General features: G+C 47.4%; 1 protein-coding gene across 5 annotated transcripts in view; it reads right to left on the reverse strand.

Annotated features, from left to right (window-relative positions):
- The window catches only part of LOC142875570 (WD repeat- and FYVE domain-containing protein 4-like), a 303,723-nt gene that overhangs the window by 154,976 nt on the left and 131,839 nt on the right, over positions 1-16,908 (reverse strand). For 4 of the 5 annotated variants that reach the window (XM_076010232.1, XM_076010230.1, XM_076010231.1 and 1 more), the window contains exons 27-34: positions 16,588-16,679; positions 14,726-14,825; positions 11,872-12,077; positions 10,937-11,106; positions 9,327-9,452; positions 3,799-3,963; positions 842-1,045; positions 110-224 (exon numbers count right to left, since the gene is read on the reverse strand). In XM_076010232.1, coding sequence (XP_075866347.1) covers positions 110-224; positions 842-1,045; positions 3,799-3,963; positions 9,327-9,452; positions 10,937-11,106; positions 11,872-12,077; positions 14,726-14,825; positions 16,588-16,679 — 1,178 coding nt within the window. Of the gene's footprint in view, positions 1-109; positions 225-841; positions 1,046-3,798; positions 3,964-9,326; positions 9,453-10,936; positions 11,107-11,871; positions 12,078-14,725; positions 14,826-16,587; positions 16,680-16,908 lie in introns of those variants that run through there. The other variant, XM_076010234.1, reaches the window with a different exon arrangement.

Genomic DNA, 16,908 nt, shown 5'->3' on the forward strand with positions numbered 1-16,908 from the left:
GAGAGTGGTGTTCCATGGCTGTGGTCACCTGCTGGGGTGCATACTGCTTTCCTGCTCAGTGGTCAGTGGCCTCATGTCACACCAGGGAGGACCAGGCCACCCCACTCACCTGTGAGTATCAGGGCATTGCCCCCGTCCATCATGTGGAATGTTTCCATGGAGGAAAGCAGGACCTCAGACTGAAAGTCTCGCTTCTGTTGACTGGTGGCATTGTCTGGAGAAGCCTGGAAGCACAGCCTGGGACTGAGACAGCAGCCACACGGCCATGATGTCCACTCAGCACCCACCACTGCCTTTGCCTGGCAGTGCACTGATACCACAGCTGCCTTGAGTGCGGACTGCTGACAGCCCGCAACTGCCCCTCCTTGGGGGCACTGTATTCTGACGACCGAGCTGCCTCACCCAGGACATGACACCCACTTCCCCAGGTGAGGAGGCAAAGGGGGAGGCCACAGCCCATGGCCACCTGGCAGGTGCCTCGAGGTGGGGCCAACTCTGGGAGGCAGATAGCACACCTGCACTCCCTGGGGACCAGGCTCTAGCTGAGACCACCTCTGGGCCAACTTCTCCCACACCCCCTCTGCTTCCCTCCATCCTTGTCCAAAGAGCACCCCACCAATAAATCACTTCCACAAACCGCCCCTCCTCAGGCTTTGCTTCTGGGGCCCCTGCCCTCACTCTACCACCCGTCACCCTGCCAGGTCCTGCGGTTCGGAGACTCCCTCTACCCTCTGACCACTGCAGTCCCCAGTCCTCCCTCTCCCTGGGGACACCCTTCCCTGAGGGTGCCTGTCCTCTTCCAGGCTCCACAGCGCATGGCTCAAACACCCTTCCAACCCACCTCCAGGAGCACCTCCAGGGCCAGCCACTGCTTGGGGCTGGGAGCCCCGAGAAGGAGCCCCCTCAGGAGAAGCTGCACGAACTCTTTCAGCTGCCTCCGGGCGAGATGTGACTTGGCAGGAGCCTGGAGACCCTTCACAGAGTTGTCACCTTCAGCCACAGCCCCAGGACTGCTGGCGTTCCAGGCAGACTCAGCCACCGCCCCCTAAAGACAAGAGAACCCCAACATGAGCAGCCTGCCCTGTCTCCAGCCGTCTCACGCCTGCGCCTGCCGTGTGCGTGGGCAGGATTCTCATCACACACTGACGTGTGAGGAAACAGGCTTCAAGGAGGGAGGCCACTTGCCCAGGGTCCAGTTGCTTGTAAGGTGACCTGCTGTGGTCTGAGAACCGGGTGAGGCCGGCGTCGTACAGCAAAGCCCCAGCGTCCGAGAGGCTGCGGCACTCAGCGACAAAGCGCAGGGTGTGCTGGGGAAAGCTGCCTCACTCCTCCAGCCACAGCCCCGTCAGCAAATAGCGACAATACAAACTATCTCGCAGTGCAGTTGTGAGAATGAAAGGAGACAATAATGGACGTGGCACTGCCTGGCACCTGGCATATGGCCAGAGAGCGCGCACGCCCACCTCCTGGTGGAGACCCCACCGCGACTCCCTGCCCAGGCTCTGCTGATATGCACAGGTGGGCCCCTCGGGTGAGAAAGATGGAGAAGCAAGACTCCAGAGTCCTTTCCTCAATCCCTGAGGTGCCTTGGCATTCGCTTTCCCAGTTTATATTCACAGCGCTGGGAGAGAAAGGGGACAGGGCTCATCTCCCCAGATACATCCAGGAGGACGCGGAGAAGCTGGGAGGCCGAGTGACGCAGCCAAGGACACGCGGCTGGGGACTGCTGACTCCCCGCCCGTGAACTTCCCCTGCGCCTTCATCTGCTAGCACCTCCCTCTGCTCATTCATAAAACTAATGCAGCTACTCTTAATTAAACCATAAAACGAATTTAATGGCACCTGGGGAGGTGGTGACTGCATTAATTAGCTTTGTGCGGCCTTGATTGGAAAGATGCCATATAAATTCACATCAAATCGAAGCCTTTGGCCACCAGCCTCCTGTGTGAAGAGGGCCTGTCACGTTTCTGGGCAACAAAGGCCTCGAGGAGCCAACTTAGAGCTGGAACAGGCAAGGACAGGTGGGGAGGAGTGCCTAGGAACTGGAGCCAGGAGCCCCAAGATGGGGCCTGGCTTGCTCACCCATGGTCAGCTGCGGAAGTGACTTTGGGCCAGGCCCTCCCCCAAGCAGGAACTGCTGACCATGGGGAGGAAGGGCCCAGGGTCAGAGTGTGCACCTGGGCACTCGGCTGGACCCCGACCCAGCAGATGGCGAGCCTTGCCCTTGGGCATGGGGCTGAGGGGGCGTCTGAGTTGGGAATGTCAGGCCACTGGCCCCCTACAGAGCACCCACTTAGTGGGGTGGAGGGGAAGGCCTACGCTCGCCCATCCTCCCTGCCTGGCCTGGCTGCCTGGGCCTCTGCATGCGGCCTCGCCCCGCCTCCTGCAGCCAGCAGGGCCTTCCCTTGCTCTCGATTGACTTTTGTGCTCTCACTTTTCTAGCACGTCACTTCAGTTACTATGAATCCCTCAAACCATCTTAAAACCATTTTGTCCTTTGGCTAATAGTCTAGTCTTAACATGTAGTCTTTTTATTAAAACTAATTACTCTTACATTTTATTTGGCCATTTAATTTTATTTTAAACTGGCCGTAATGGAAGGGACATGGCTTTGGGCCGAGAGCATGAGGCTTAAGTCCTGGCTCTGTCACTTGACAACCAGGTGAAGTGCAGCGTGTTTCATTCTCTCAGCTGTGCTGGAAGATGGGTTTTGTGACCCCCACGAGGCCCGGAAGGAACTGGTAAGCACCTTTTGTCTTTCTGCATCTCAGTTTCCTGCCCCTGACACCGCCTTTGTCAGGTGGCTGTTGAGTCACGTAAAGTACCAGGTTCAGGGGGTGGGAGCTGTCCTCACCAACACACTTCTGCAACAGTGTGCTGGGCATTCATTTTGTCAGCTGGCAAATGGCTATGGAGCAACCGCCCCAGCACTGTGCTTGCATGGACTGTGAACCCCCTAAGGCCGTGCTCTGCCTTCCCAATACGCTCCTTTAGCTGCAGTCGTCAGTTTGCATGCAGACATGGCTAGCTCACACTCCCTCTTTGGGTCTCTGCTCCCTGATCCACCTAAGTGGAGGTGGATGCATGTATTTCTACCCATCCTCCTCCTACACCTGACCTTCTGCACCCTTCTCACCTGCTCCTCCTCTCAGCTCCCAGATGCTCTCAGCCTACTTGACTCACCAACCCTTAACCTGCGCGGCCCGCCTCTGGGCCTCAAGCTCACACATCTTCCCATAGCCCTTCTCTAACTCCTAGCACAGGACACCCAAGGCCTTGTGCTCAAGCCCTGAGTCAGTCCTTCTCCCCTCCCTGCCCTTGGCTCCTCTGGCTCTGAGCTGGGCCTCTGAGCAAACCACACTACCTGGGAGGAAACTCGAGTCATGACCTGAAGGACCTGCGAACAGGACACGGTCCTGAGAACCAAAGGCCGAATGGATGCTCGGCCAGGACTGGCCTCCCTGTCGGGTGCACAGGCAGCAGGCTTCCTGGAATGGGGTGCAGGGTTCCCCACCGCCAGTGCATGGGAAATCCACACAGAATTGGACTCGATCTGGTATCAAATATCTCACTACTGAGGTTCTTAACAGCTCAAAACAACAACTGAATCTCAGAGCAGAAAATGACCTGGACCTGCACCTCAGTCAAGAAAGGAAAATTACCCAAGTTGTTTATTCAAAGTTCTGATCCAGTTGCCTTAGAATGTGTTTAATTAGGAAGAGTGGGGGGGATCTTTCCCTCGTCCTCTGAGGGGTGATGAAGCTCACACCTGCTCTCCAGGGCCGCGGCATGGCCTACCTTTTGGGTTCCCAGGGGGAAGGCGGCTGTGGCCAAGGTCTGGAGGAACTCCGGGGCTCGCCACACCGGGTCCTGGGGGTAGGTGCGGTGCACGAGGCCAAGGAACTGCAGCACGCTGGCCGGGAACGTCTGCTCGCCGGCGCCGTCTTCAGCGCCTGTGGGGGGCTGAGGCAGGGTTCGGTTCGTGAGAGGCGTGCGCGGGGCTCAGGGCTGGGGCTGATGAGGGCAGAGGAACGAGGCCTAGGGAAGACTCCTTTCTGGGACTTTCATCAAGACACGTGATTGCAAGACACAGAAGACCGGCTCAGCACCGGGTCCTGGCCATCACTGGGGGAAGGGTTCACATGCACGGACATCACTCTGAGGGCTTCCCACGCGTTCCCTTTCCCACCTCACCAGAGCCCTCGAAGGCAGGCTCTGTGTTTACCCCTATTTTACACATGGGTAATCAGGGGCCCAGAGAGGCTCGGCGTCTTGCCAAAGGTCACCCAGTGGGTCAGAGTCAGTGCCAGGGCCTGAGCCCAGGAAACCTAGCTCTAAAGTCTGGCTGTCTTCCCCACATGGATCTCTCTCTCTGTGATTAGACGCAGCACCCTGTGTTCAGGAACTTGTCCTCAGAGGTAAATCCAGCCTTCTGTAGCCCAGCACTCATGTTTTCACCTGCAGATTCTGTCCAGGCCAATACCTGGGCACACCTTGTCTGAGGCTAGTGGGGCTTAAGGAGCCTCTTCCCTGCCAGCCAGGGCTCTGGGATAGATCCTGTTGTGCTGGGCTGGCACTGGGGGAGCCTGGGCACCAGTTTGTCAAATACCATAACCTCTCTCCCATCTAGTCTCGGCCACATGGCTGAGCCTCTGCCCTGAGTCCTGGCTACACACTAGTGCTCCCTGGAGCCCAAATTCCTTGGCCAGCTTTGCCCCCACCCTGTCCAGACACTGACCCTAGCCCTAGTGTATCCACTGCTGCCTGAAGCCCCGCTGTCCTGAGTGGATACCCTGGAACTTGAAAATTGGCCAGCCTTAACCTGAGGGTCATTCTTTGCACGGCCACACTGCACATGGACCACACATGCTACAGGCACACATCAGGCCCTTCCTCTGTGAGGCCAGTTCCCAGCCCAGCCCCTCCCATCCACGACACCAGCGTTTTTCCACCAGCCTGCGAGTGCTGGCTGGGGTGCTTGAGTTAGGATGTCCTTTTCACCAAGTAGCCATTGAGTGCCTGCACTGTGTCTCACACTTGGAAACTCAAATCTAGGTGTAGAAAGAAAGGCAATACACCTGGGACCATCAGAATCACATTTCTGGGATCCCACGAGGGTTTGGTATGGGCTGGAGCAGTCAGGCAGAGAGAAGCTGTTTCTGAAGTCACCTGCATCTGAGCTCTCTACCAGGTTCTTGAGGCACAATGTTAGATTTGCAGGAGGGGATGAAAGACAGGAGAGTTCAGAGAGCTTTCTCTGGAGTTAGTCCGCCTGGACTGAATCCTGCCTCTGCCACCTGCTAATGGTGCAGCTTAAGACCAGGTTTTTACTTCCCATAGGCCTTGGACTCAACTCTATAAAACAAGGATCATAATGTGACCTGTTTCAGAAGGTTGTCATGAGGATCAAATGAGACATTTTAGCAATTTGGGCTTATTTTCACAGTGACTTCCACAGAGTACACACAGAAGAAGCAGAGAGATGAGGTCTGATAGAGAGAACCTGAGCTTTTGAAAGAGCACTTTGGAGTTGATGTACCAAGCAACAGAGATGCCCCTGTAGGCTCTTAGGCCTGGCCAAGACCAGGAATGCAATGAGGCCAGACACACATGCCTCTACTGTGCCCCTGCTCTGTGACCTTCCTTGAGTGAGTTAACCTCCATAGCTTGTTTCCACATTTCCACAATGGACACAGCGCTATCTGTTCCAAAGGTATGTCAAAGAACTTACAGTGCAAAACATTGCCAAGGATGTGGAATAGCTGGAACCCTTCCAGAATAAGAGTTGGGAGAGTATAAATCGGTACTTCTACTCTGGAGAGCTATTTGGCATTACCAACTAAAGCAAGTCCTGTATATAGCTTGTGATCCAAAACTTAACTTTTGGGTAGTCCCTAGAAAGGAATATATGTGTCCACTAAAAAATATGTATATAGCAGCTTTATTTATAGTATTTCTAAGCTGAAATGAATCAGAATAGATAAATAGTAATTATCAAAATAAAATATCACTCAACAATAAAAAAAAGAATTACTAATATGCACAACAACATGGGTGAATCCCACAAAATGTAATGATGAGTGAGAGAGGTCAGATGCAAAAACAATACATACTGTATGATTCAATTTATATGAAGTTCTGAAACAGGAAAACTAATCTATGGTTACTACTGGGCAAGGGCATAATACCAAAGTAAGGTTTCAAGCAAAAAATATAATAAAATAATAAAATCTGAACCGTCTAAGATACATTAGAACTATTCACTACAATTAAGTTTCTAGCCTTTTTCCCTTATATTCTTTCAGCTTTTGCCTTTTATATTTTGATTCTTGTCTCCTGTATTTGGTAAGTGATGCTTTCAAGATAGATATGTCCATTGTACCAAATGAATCATTGAGTGACTTTGTTCTTGTTATGTATACATATATATTAGATCCCAGAAGGCGGGGTCTTATTTTTTACTCAATCTAAAAGTCATAGCTTTAACACAGGAATTTAATATTTTTATGTTTGCTATTATGATATAAAGATTTGGTCTTATATTTTTACTTCACTTATTATATTAGATATTTTCTTTGTTTTAAATGCTTTTATGTTATTATTTTTATTTGCTTTATTTTTAATAACATTAAAATATTAGTTGGTTATATAGGTAACATGTTCCTTATGCTACAAACAGAAAATATATGTCGTCTTAGGCACCCCCAAATTAACTGCACATTAGTCCTACAATGGAACCATGAATAAATTTATCAAAGATGAAAAATGTGCATATCATATAACCTGACCAGAGCCAAACAAACTAGAAATAGATAAAAAAAAAAAATAGAAAACAAGAAGCTAAACCACATGGATTTTAAAAATATGAATCAAAGAGAACTCTAAAACTGCAATCACAGAAATTCTAGAAAGCAACAAAAAATGAAGATGCCAAAATCAAAATCTTATAAATTGACAGGAAAAAAATATCAGGAGACTGATAAATGTATCCAAGGAAGTTGTCCTTTAAATAAACTCGCAAGCCTTCAGCTCCGTAAGGAGAGGCAGGTAATGAGAGAACATGGACATACAAACTGAGACTGAGAGGGGAAATATACACTGAAAATGAAATGAACTAAAAGAGAATATTTGTGCAAATTAAATAAATGGGAAATAATTTTAAGATATCAATTAACTGAACAGAGTCAAAAAGATAGTTAAAAGTCTAAACAAGTCAATAATCATGAAACAAACTTAGGACCAGTCAGTTTCATAGGAACAATTTAAATAATATAAGAATCATGGATTTAATATCTTCTTGAGTATAAAGAAAGGATAGCAATCTTTTTAAAATATAAAACTAGCATAGGCCGGGCGCTGTGGCTCACGCCTGTAATCCTAGCTCTTGGGAGGCCGAGGCGGGCGGATTGCTCAAGGTCAGGAGTTCAAAACCAGCCTGAGCAAGAGCGAGACCCCGTCTCTACTATAAATAGAAAGAAATTAATTGGCCAACTGATATATATATATAAAAAAAATTAGCCGGGCATAGTGGCGCATGCCTGTAGTCCCAGCTACTCGGGAGGCTGAGGCAGAAGGATCACTCGAGCCCAGGAGTTTGAGGTTGCTGTGAGCTAGGCTGACGCCACGGCACTCACTCTAGCCTGGACAAAAAAGTGAGACTCTGTCTCAAAAAAAAAAAAAAAAAAAAAAAACTAGCATAATACTGATATCAAAACCTGACAAAATTATAACAAAAAAAACATGCAAGCCAATATTATATATATACATGCATACTAAATCATAAATAAAATATTAACAAACAGAATAAGAACAGAGTGACTAAATGAGGTCTTTGCAAGAATGCAAAGAAATCTATTGGTGTAATTCATCATAGGTAACTGGTTAAAACAAAAAAGGCATATGATCATCTAATTATATGCTAAAAAATTAATAAAAATGAAAAAATTTTCTATTTCAAAAAAGGGAAAAAGTGGGATCTGTGCTTTCTCTACATAATTAAACATACACACAGAAAAATTGGCAAAAGATATAAACAAGTAGTTTACAGTAAAATAAATACAGATTGAACAAAATAAATAGGGATAATTAATGAGCATATGAAAAGTGGTTTCAACCTCCTTAGTAAGAAATGCAGAAGAACTTAACTACGAAACCATCGCAGTTTGGCGTGTTGCTGAGGCTGTGAGGGTGGGGTGTGATGGTGGTAGGTGTGTGTGTAACGGCTAGTGCAATCTTTCTAAGAAGTGCATCTGAAAAAAACACAGAAGGTGTGCTTTGACCTGCTATCCCACATCTCAGAATTTGTGCTAAGGAGGTCATTAAGCTAAAAAGAAAAAATTATTTAAGAAAGTTCATTACAACCATTTTATAACAACAAACACTCCAAAAAACAGCATAAATTACTATTACAAATATAGATGATTCCCGTATTTTAAACCACTTTCTTGACATGGAAAGATGTCCATAAATGTTGAGAACAAAAGGCAAATGGAGTTTACGTAGTCTTGTGGTCACATCCTCTATAAAGATATGGCATGCTCTAGGAGAGGTGTCCAGAAGGATATTCCACGAAAGTTCAAAGTGGTCATTTCTAGGAGGGTGTATGTCAGATGATTTTTATTTTCTGATTTTCTGCTTTTCTCTTTTGTTTAAATGTTAAAGATAATCACGTATCATTTCAGAAAAGCAGTAAGTTTCCCCTTATACAATAAGCCTTCAATGGCCCTTGGTGCTACAGAATGAGGTTGGAAGTTTCTAGCCTCTCCACCCAACTCACCATTAATTAATCACTCCTGCTCACAGGCCACATGGCCTTCGCTCCACATCTGAGACAACCTCTCTATCCACCTGTAGCAGATCTCAAATGCCCAAGTCAAAGGCTCCCCGCTGTGGAAGCCTGCCCATGCTGTGCCTGTAGCTGGTTGCCACCTGCCTTCTCTGCCAGGTCTTTCCCTCACAGGTCAGTCATGGGCGAGGCCTGCCTGCCTTGGTGCAGGTGCACTCCTTGAGCAGACAGGACCCTCTTCCTCCTTAGTCATGTTCCCTTTGACTGAAGGCAGTAAATCTCACAGAAAGCCCAATGTTTACGCAAATGTTTAAATGGACAATAGATGTTCCCAGGGAGCTTTATGTGCTTCTTGGGGACCATTAGGCTGGATTTCCAGTTGTGCACCTGAGTCATCTCTAGGAACCTTCCCTGCCTCTTCTATTTCATCTTGCTAGTTACCAGTATTACTGGGAAGCTGCTAGGAAAAGTCAAGGTGACCCTTCCAAACTGGCCTTCCCATGAGAACCTCGTTGGGCTGCATATGGGGAGTGGGTCTCACCTGGCTCATGGTGCCTTTTAGCATTTCAAGGAGCAGCAGGGCACCTTCCGTGCACAGCCCAGCCCGGAGAACTTCTTCCTGGTGGTGCTTCTGCAGGAGCCAGTGAAGCATGGCATCAAGGCTGTCCTGAAAGAAGAGGCAGGAGCTGTAAGAAGACCTGTGGCTACACCCAAAGGGGACTAGCTTTGCAGCCAGTGCATCAAGTTTCTTGGGGACTCCAGTGGGAAACGCAAAACAGCATCATAGCAGTGTAGGTGAGCCCATATGAAAACCCCAGCCCAGCTGATGGTGCATAAAGAAAACAACACCTGTAAGAAGGTGCTGAATGAACTCCCTAGCAACCTGCATCGAGTTTAGTTCTTCTGGTCTGACACAAGCACTCAATTTCTTAATCAACTTTCATGAATTTTTGTAAATGAGATTATATAAGACATATGAAGGATTCAAAAGTTTCAGAGGAAAGGACAGTGCAGCATGCAGAGGAGAGAGCATGGGGCTTCGAACCAGAACGGCCTGGCTGTGCCTGTTTAATAGCTGAGCTCAGGCAAGCTATTCCGCGCCCTGGCAGTTCAGTTTCCTCTGTGAAATGAAAATTACATTATCTACCCCATGGGATTGTTTGAAGATTGAGCAAAATAAAATATGTAAAATATCTATCATGGATCCCAACACTTAGATGTTTGTTTCCCATAATATGTTAGAAAAATAAAAATTTAGGGTCTCAATTGCCTAGGCATAGCACATTTAGAACTTTATTTTGAAGCGAGACCTATAATACTATTAGTCTATATCAAGATTTAAACCTGTCAACTGTAAAGATACAGTTGTGTATCTTTACACAAGCGAGGTGAATTTCTTAGCTTTCTCTTTGCAAAGTCCTTCCCCTCCCATATTTCAGTTCAGTTCAGTTTGACTCAACGCCTTACAACCAAGAAACAATTTCCAAGTCTGCTATTTGTCAGGTGCCCAGGAAGGTGAGGAAAAGCTGTGTTTGTTGTTCAGATGCTCGGTAACTAAGGGGGAAGGCAAACATGCAAACATGTTGGTGCCACATAAGGTAAAGGTACACCAAGGCACAAAGGAGGAAATGGTACCCTCTGCCCAGGGGGTCTGAGCAGGAGGTGGCATCTGTGCTGAGTGCTGGCGGAGGACATTCTACCCAGGTGGGTGATGATGGGAACAAGGAATCAGTAACAGCCAGTCTCACTGGGGAGATGATGTAGCAGAGTCATAGATAAAGGGCTGGCGACTTGCAGCCTGGTTGGAAAGACTAGTCAGGCCCCCAAGACAAAGAGTCTCAGGGCCAGCTATGGAGTCTGAACCTGACCCTGCCCAGAAAGAGAAGATTTGAAAATGGGCTGATCCAAATCAGAGACTTGCCAGAAGGGATGATGGGAGGCAAAGGCCAGGGAAACCAAGAGGCCACTAGGAGGCATGTGGAGGGCCACCCGAGGGAGCGGGGCTGCTAGGGGAGGAAGCAGGTCAGGACATAGTCCCAGCTGGAAAAAGACTGGGAAATAAGCAGAGAGTGGCTTAGGGTATGGCCTTGGTCACATGGAATCAGAAAACCAAGCATGATTCTCTGTGCCAGGAGTGCTCAAAGGACCTACTTTGGGACTGTCCATCAGCTCTGTGAGTGGTGTCTGCAGGAAGAAGGTGGACACGATGAGGTAGACTTCTGGAATATGAATGTGGTGGGCCAGAAAGTCGCTCAAGACGCGGAACCCAGGAAGCAGGCAGGGGCTCTGCTCAGGCGGTGGAGGGTGGCTCTTCAGGTTGTCTATTACAGGGGAGGGATGTAAAATCCAGTTGAGAACAGCTGTTGATCAAGGTGGGGACTGGACACATGAGGGAACACCCTGCCACCCACCACATCACAGAAACTCTGGGTAGAAATATACGTCCCCCTCAGATGAGAACAGGAAAGTGCTCAGCAGTAACTCCTTCCCTGTTCCTGACATGCGCACTCACTCACTCAAGAACAGGTACTTGATGCCTGCTAGGTAGGAGCCAACAAGGCAACTTGTGCTAGGCAACGAGGACATAGGGTTTCCACAAATGTACAGCATTCTAGATACTTTTAAAGCTTACAATGTAGGAGGAAGGTCAGGCATTATGCAATTAAATACCAAATAAATATATGCTTATGTATTGTGATAAGCACTACAGAGGAAACTAATAGAAGCATAGAGAATATAACAGAAGTGACTGATTCGGGAGGACTCCTCCCTTCCTAGAGGAGGGGTCATCTGGATCCACATCGGAGGCATCCCAGGGAGAGAAGCAGCATATAAAGTACCCAGGAGAACAGAGCTAAGCAGCCCTTGAGGCATGGAAGGCTGCTTCCAGTGCCTGGCGTGCAGAGAGGCTGCAAAGGGAGTTAGAGGGTGCTGGGGCTGGTGTGGGTGTAGGCTTTGGAGTCGGGGGTCAAGGGGCTCCTACTGCAGGGAGCTACACAGGTCCCAAGTGGGGAGGCACCTGCCTGGTCCTCACTCACACCCCAGGACCAGGTGGTGCCCTGCTTCCTGGAGCCTGCGGCACCCACCCATCACAACGTCCACGCCCTTGGTGCTGCATTCCAACCAGGACCCCGCAGACAGGCCATCTCTAAATCGCCCACGGAGGGAGGGGTTTGCCAGAAAGTGCAGCAGCAGCTTCAATGCCAGTACAGTGGTGCTTGGATGCAGGTGGCCCTGTAGGAGCAGCAGGAACCAGTCTGGCCCCAGGTTCAGAAACAGCTCTTCCTTTGACCTGGAGGGTCAAAAAATATAATCAATTATCTCGCAGTCCCTGAGCAAGTGACATGTCCAGAAAATATAAAACGTACAGCCTCACGAGTTGCCTAGGGAAGGCAAATTAAGGTCAACATTTGGATAATACTTAGCAAAGTACATATTATATTTCAAAAGAATGGTAAATAAAATGCTGGCAAGCATTTAGATGCATTTGTCTATTAATGGCTGCAGTGTAAATTGGCTGAAGCTTTTCAAAGCAATTGGAAACTGTGTATCAATAGATGTAAAAATGCACATGCCCCTTAATAGCCCTACTTCAGCTCTATTGGTATGTACACAGTAGTGTATGACAAGCCACCTATCTAATTTAATTACCATCAACATAGTCATATAAAACACGGAATTATTTTTCACTGCCCTTTTTATAGATACTGCTAAAAATTAATCTAAATGGAATAGTCTAAAGTTTATGCATTTTTATCAGTTTAGGCAAAAATAAAAAACTGTCACTTTCAAAAATGAACTTTAAAATGATGAGTCTGGAGAATACAAACTTGCTGGAAGAAACTGGAGGGAACTGGAGGGCAGAGGGTAAGTGGCCAACCCAGCCAAGAAGGACCAGGCTTCTGGGAGGCAGGGAAGGGTCCTGGGCATTGACTGGCTGGTACCTACTGGGATGAGCTGAGCACTGCACTAGGAATGCGGAGAGAGACCATCCTCTCTTCCACCCTTGCCTCTGATGTTTACCAACAGGATGACTTTGGCAAGGCTTATGCTGTGCTCTGATCATTTCCTCAGTGAGAATGTAGATGACAAGGATGCTGGGTCATGATGGTGACAGTGATGGTGATGGTGACGGTGATGGTAGTGATAGGGATGATGGTGATGATGGTGATGGTGATGGAGATGGTGATAATGGTGATGGTGATTGTGATAATGGTGACGATGGTTGATGGTGATGGTGATGATGGTGGTGATTATGGTGATGATGGTGATGGTGATGGAGATGGTGATAATGGTGATGGTGATTGTGATAATGGTGACCATGGTTGATGGTGATGGTGATGATGGTGGTGATGGTGATGGTGACTGTGATAATGGTGATGATGATAGATGGTGATGGTGATGGTGATGATGGTGGTGATTATGGTGATGATGGTGATGGTGATGGTGATAATGGTGATGATGGTTGATGGTGATGGTGATGGTGATGATGGTGATGATGGTGATGATGGTGATGACGGTGATGGTGATGATGGTGATGGTGATAATGGTGACGATGGTGATAGTGATAATGGTGATGATGGTTGATGGTGATGGTGATGGTGAGGATGGTGATAGTGATGATGGTGATGGTGATAGTGATGGTGATGATGGTGATGGTGATGATGGTGATGACGGTGATGGTGATGATGGTGATGGTAATAGTGATGGTGATGATGGTGATGGTGATGATGGTGACGATGGTGGTGATGATGGTGATGGTGACGATGGCGATGATGGTGGTGATAATGGTGATGGTGATGATGGTGATGATGGTGATGATGGTGATGGTGATGATGGTGATGGTGATGATGGTGATGGTGATGATGGTGATGATAGCAGTTCACTTATAGAGTATTTACAGTATCCCAGGCACCATTCTCAGGGCTATCCATACATTGATTCATTTCATCCTCACTGTAGCCATCTATTGAAAGTACCGTTTTTGTTCTCATACAGATGGGTAGAGAGAGGCTTAAGTAACTGCCCCCCCCCAGTCCAGGGGAGGGGACAGAGCTGGGATTTAAACCTAGAAGGTCTAGATCTCAGAGTCTAGCTGTTACGTGCTGCACTATGTTATATCTCCTTCCAAAAAGATAGAGAAGGAGGGGGTTAGAACAGCTCTTCTCCAAAGCATCCTCCAGCTATACCACATTTTGATTCTAGGAATGTAAAGGCATGTAGGCTGGTAAATTTCTAAGCACCATTTTCAAGGCTGATTTACTGAAGGGTAACTCCTCACCACCACCCCAAACACACACACACTAAGACGTGCACACAGTGAGAGCACAGATCTGGGCTGATGTGCTCAGGGCTGCCTCCTAGGAGCCAGAATCAGTGTCGACACACAGTAGATGCTCAAGAAATAGAGGCTGAACGAGTGACTCCAGAGAGGCAGCAGGGCGGATTTAATGGAATCAGCTTCATGATTACACATTATTTTGAAAGTTAATTGAAGGTAGAGACTTCTTCCAACTTGGAAAAGTAACTAAATCACTAACAGTAAATAGCAGAAGAATTTGGCAAGCCTTTTCCTTGATAGATGTTATTTAGGCTAACCATTTCTCCATTCTACTATCTGCCAAGTGCAGGACATCAAAATCAGCAACCGTCCCAACTGCCAAAACAATAACAATTACACTATAGTGATGGTGACAAAAGGAGTTTATTGTAATTATACCAAATCTGTTTCTCATGCCCATTTAACATTTGCATCAGAATATCTTAGGGCAAGGTCTGGTTTATTGGGTGGAGAGAATATAATTTTCTTTCTGATGAGTGCAGGAAACACATTGCAGAAAACAGACTTGGAGATGCTAAACTTTTCATTAAGAAAAGGTTTAATACCGCACCCCATATGAGGCAACCTTGTGCCAAATTGCTCTTCCTGGAGCTACTTACTCAGAGGACAGATGAAGTTGAGGGGAAGATATTACACTGAGCAGCATCTCCAGCAACTGGTTCCTGAGCCAGATTGTCTTTCCAGATGTTTGGCTTCCAGCTACAAAAAAGAATTCAGATTTGAGAGAAAACGGATGTAAAGAGACATCACATTTGCTGCAGTAAGCAATCATATTCACCAAATGCTTAGTTCACTCAAGAATTGTGGCATGGATGGGACCCAGGTTTTTGGCATTTGATTCTAGACTTCAATACAATGCTCACAAAGAATTTCATAAAATGTTCCTAAAGTTTCCTTTAATCAGAAAAATCTTCAATGCTGCCCAACCTCCAAAAAAATTTTTAAAAATTCTAAAAATGATAAGGGCAAATTTATCTTTCAGTAGAATTTTTTAATTATCATAGGCTGAAACATTTTGTGAGCACCTACTATGTGCTGGTATTATGTGAGTTACTGGGACCAGAATGGTGAAGATGATGGTCTTTCTCCCCTTGGTTCCTACTTTCAACTTTCTTCCAGGCTAGGCCTTTCGCATATCTGTGTCACACTAAAAACAGAGCCTGAATCATAGCAGAGGGATATAGAGCCAGTGGAAGAAAAATTTGACTTCTAAAGTGTTATTAAAGCCCTGAAGGACATGTTAACAATGTTTCTGCATGTCAGGTTAGATGAAAGTTTCAGAACAAAGTTCATGTGAGGAAGGTTGGCTAATAACCCGGTATCAATTCACTCATTCCCTCGGTTGCTGATTGTTTCACAACCAATTTAGGGCACACACCAGGCTGCAGAACTAGGACTGATGAGGTAACTCAGAGAAGTGGGGTCATATTTTCCTCTCTTTAGACTCTCGCCCCATCTCTGTTTAAAGCTCCTTATCTCATTGAACTTCAGCTTCTCCATCTGCAAAATGGGAGTAGCAATTCCTACTTTGAGGCTTGAACTAAAGGTAAAATATAATATAAATTTTCTAGACTAAGTAACGCTTTCCAAGAGAATCTTTTGTGATGATAAGACTGCTTTATATCTGCCCTGTCCAATAGAGTAGCCACTAGCCTCAGGTGGTTATTGAGCTCTTAGAATGTGACTAGTGAGTGGGGAATTACATTTTTAATTGCATTTAATTTTAATTAATATAAATTTAAGTGCCACATATTGCTTAGAGGCTCCCATCTTGGACAGTGCAATCCAGAGGGCCGGGGACAAAACGGCCATGATTGCTCCTTCCAACCTCCCTCGCAGAGGGCGCGCTGCACAAATGTGGCTGCTGTTCTGCGTCGGGTTGGGGAAAGACGGAGACTCAAAGAAACAAATCGCAAATCCGTACGTTACAGTAAACCCAAGGGGCTTCAGCAGCACAGAGGAGGGGACTTGGACTGGCGTGGTGGGACTGGGAGTGGCTCGTCCAGTGGGCGCTGGGGATGACATTGCTCTAGGGAGAGCAGCCCGTGCAAACAGGGACGGAGGGCAGGCCACCGCACTTGGGGCCACAGTGCTGCAGAGTGCTGGGGGTGGGGCTCATGGGAAAGGAGGGGGGAGGAGATTCAACCAGGGAGGGAGGCAGAGGCCAAAGCATGAAGGATCCTGCCTGCTGATCTACAAGGGACTGATTTTATCCTGGAGGCCTTGGAAGCATTCCAGGTTTTGAAGCAAGAATGCATGATTTGATTTCATTTGTGACCCTCATCATAAAACCATGGCCTCCCAAGCCACTGCCTGGTAACCCCTGCTCAGCCCTGGGTACCTCCCCCTTCCTCTGCCTCAGCTCTTCCCTCTGCAAAATGTCTCCACAATGCCCGCCTCTCAGCGGCTCGTGAGGCCGTCCCGCTGCCTTTAGACTGGCCGCTGGGGAAGGTCTTCTCACCAGGCACGGAAGGGTCTGGGGCTCCGTCCACGCAGATCTGCCTCTCGTTCACTGATGAAGGCTTGAGGGTGTACACGATAAACAGCCCGACCCTTTATGTAGCAGGGAGAGAAGGACACACTTCAAGGGGGCTCAGCCAAGTCTGCTGAGCACAAATGACTGGTTTTTACACAGATCTACCCAAATGTGTCTTCAAGTAAGAGTTTGAGGGGAATCACATTATTGTGTGATTAATATAATATATCCAGAGACTTCTAAACTCTGTCAGGATTCATGAGAGAAGTTAACTCTGGCTCTGCCAGATCAATATATCAGATAGTG

The sequence above is a fragment of the Microcebus murinus genome, chromosome 14, assembly GCF_040939455.1.
Source record: "Microcebus murinus isolate Inina chromosome 14, M.murinus_Inina_mat1.0, whole genome shotgun sequence".
Taxonomy (NCBI): Eukaryota; Metazoa; Chordata; class Mammalia; order Primates; family Cheirogaleidae; genus Microcebus; species Microcebus murinus.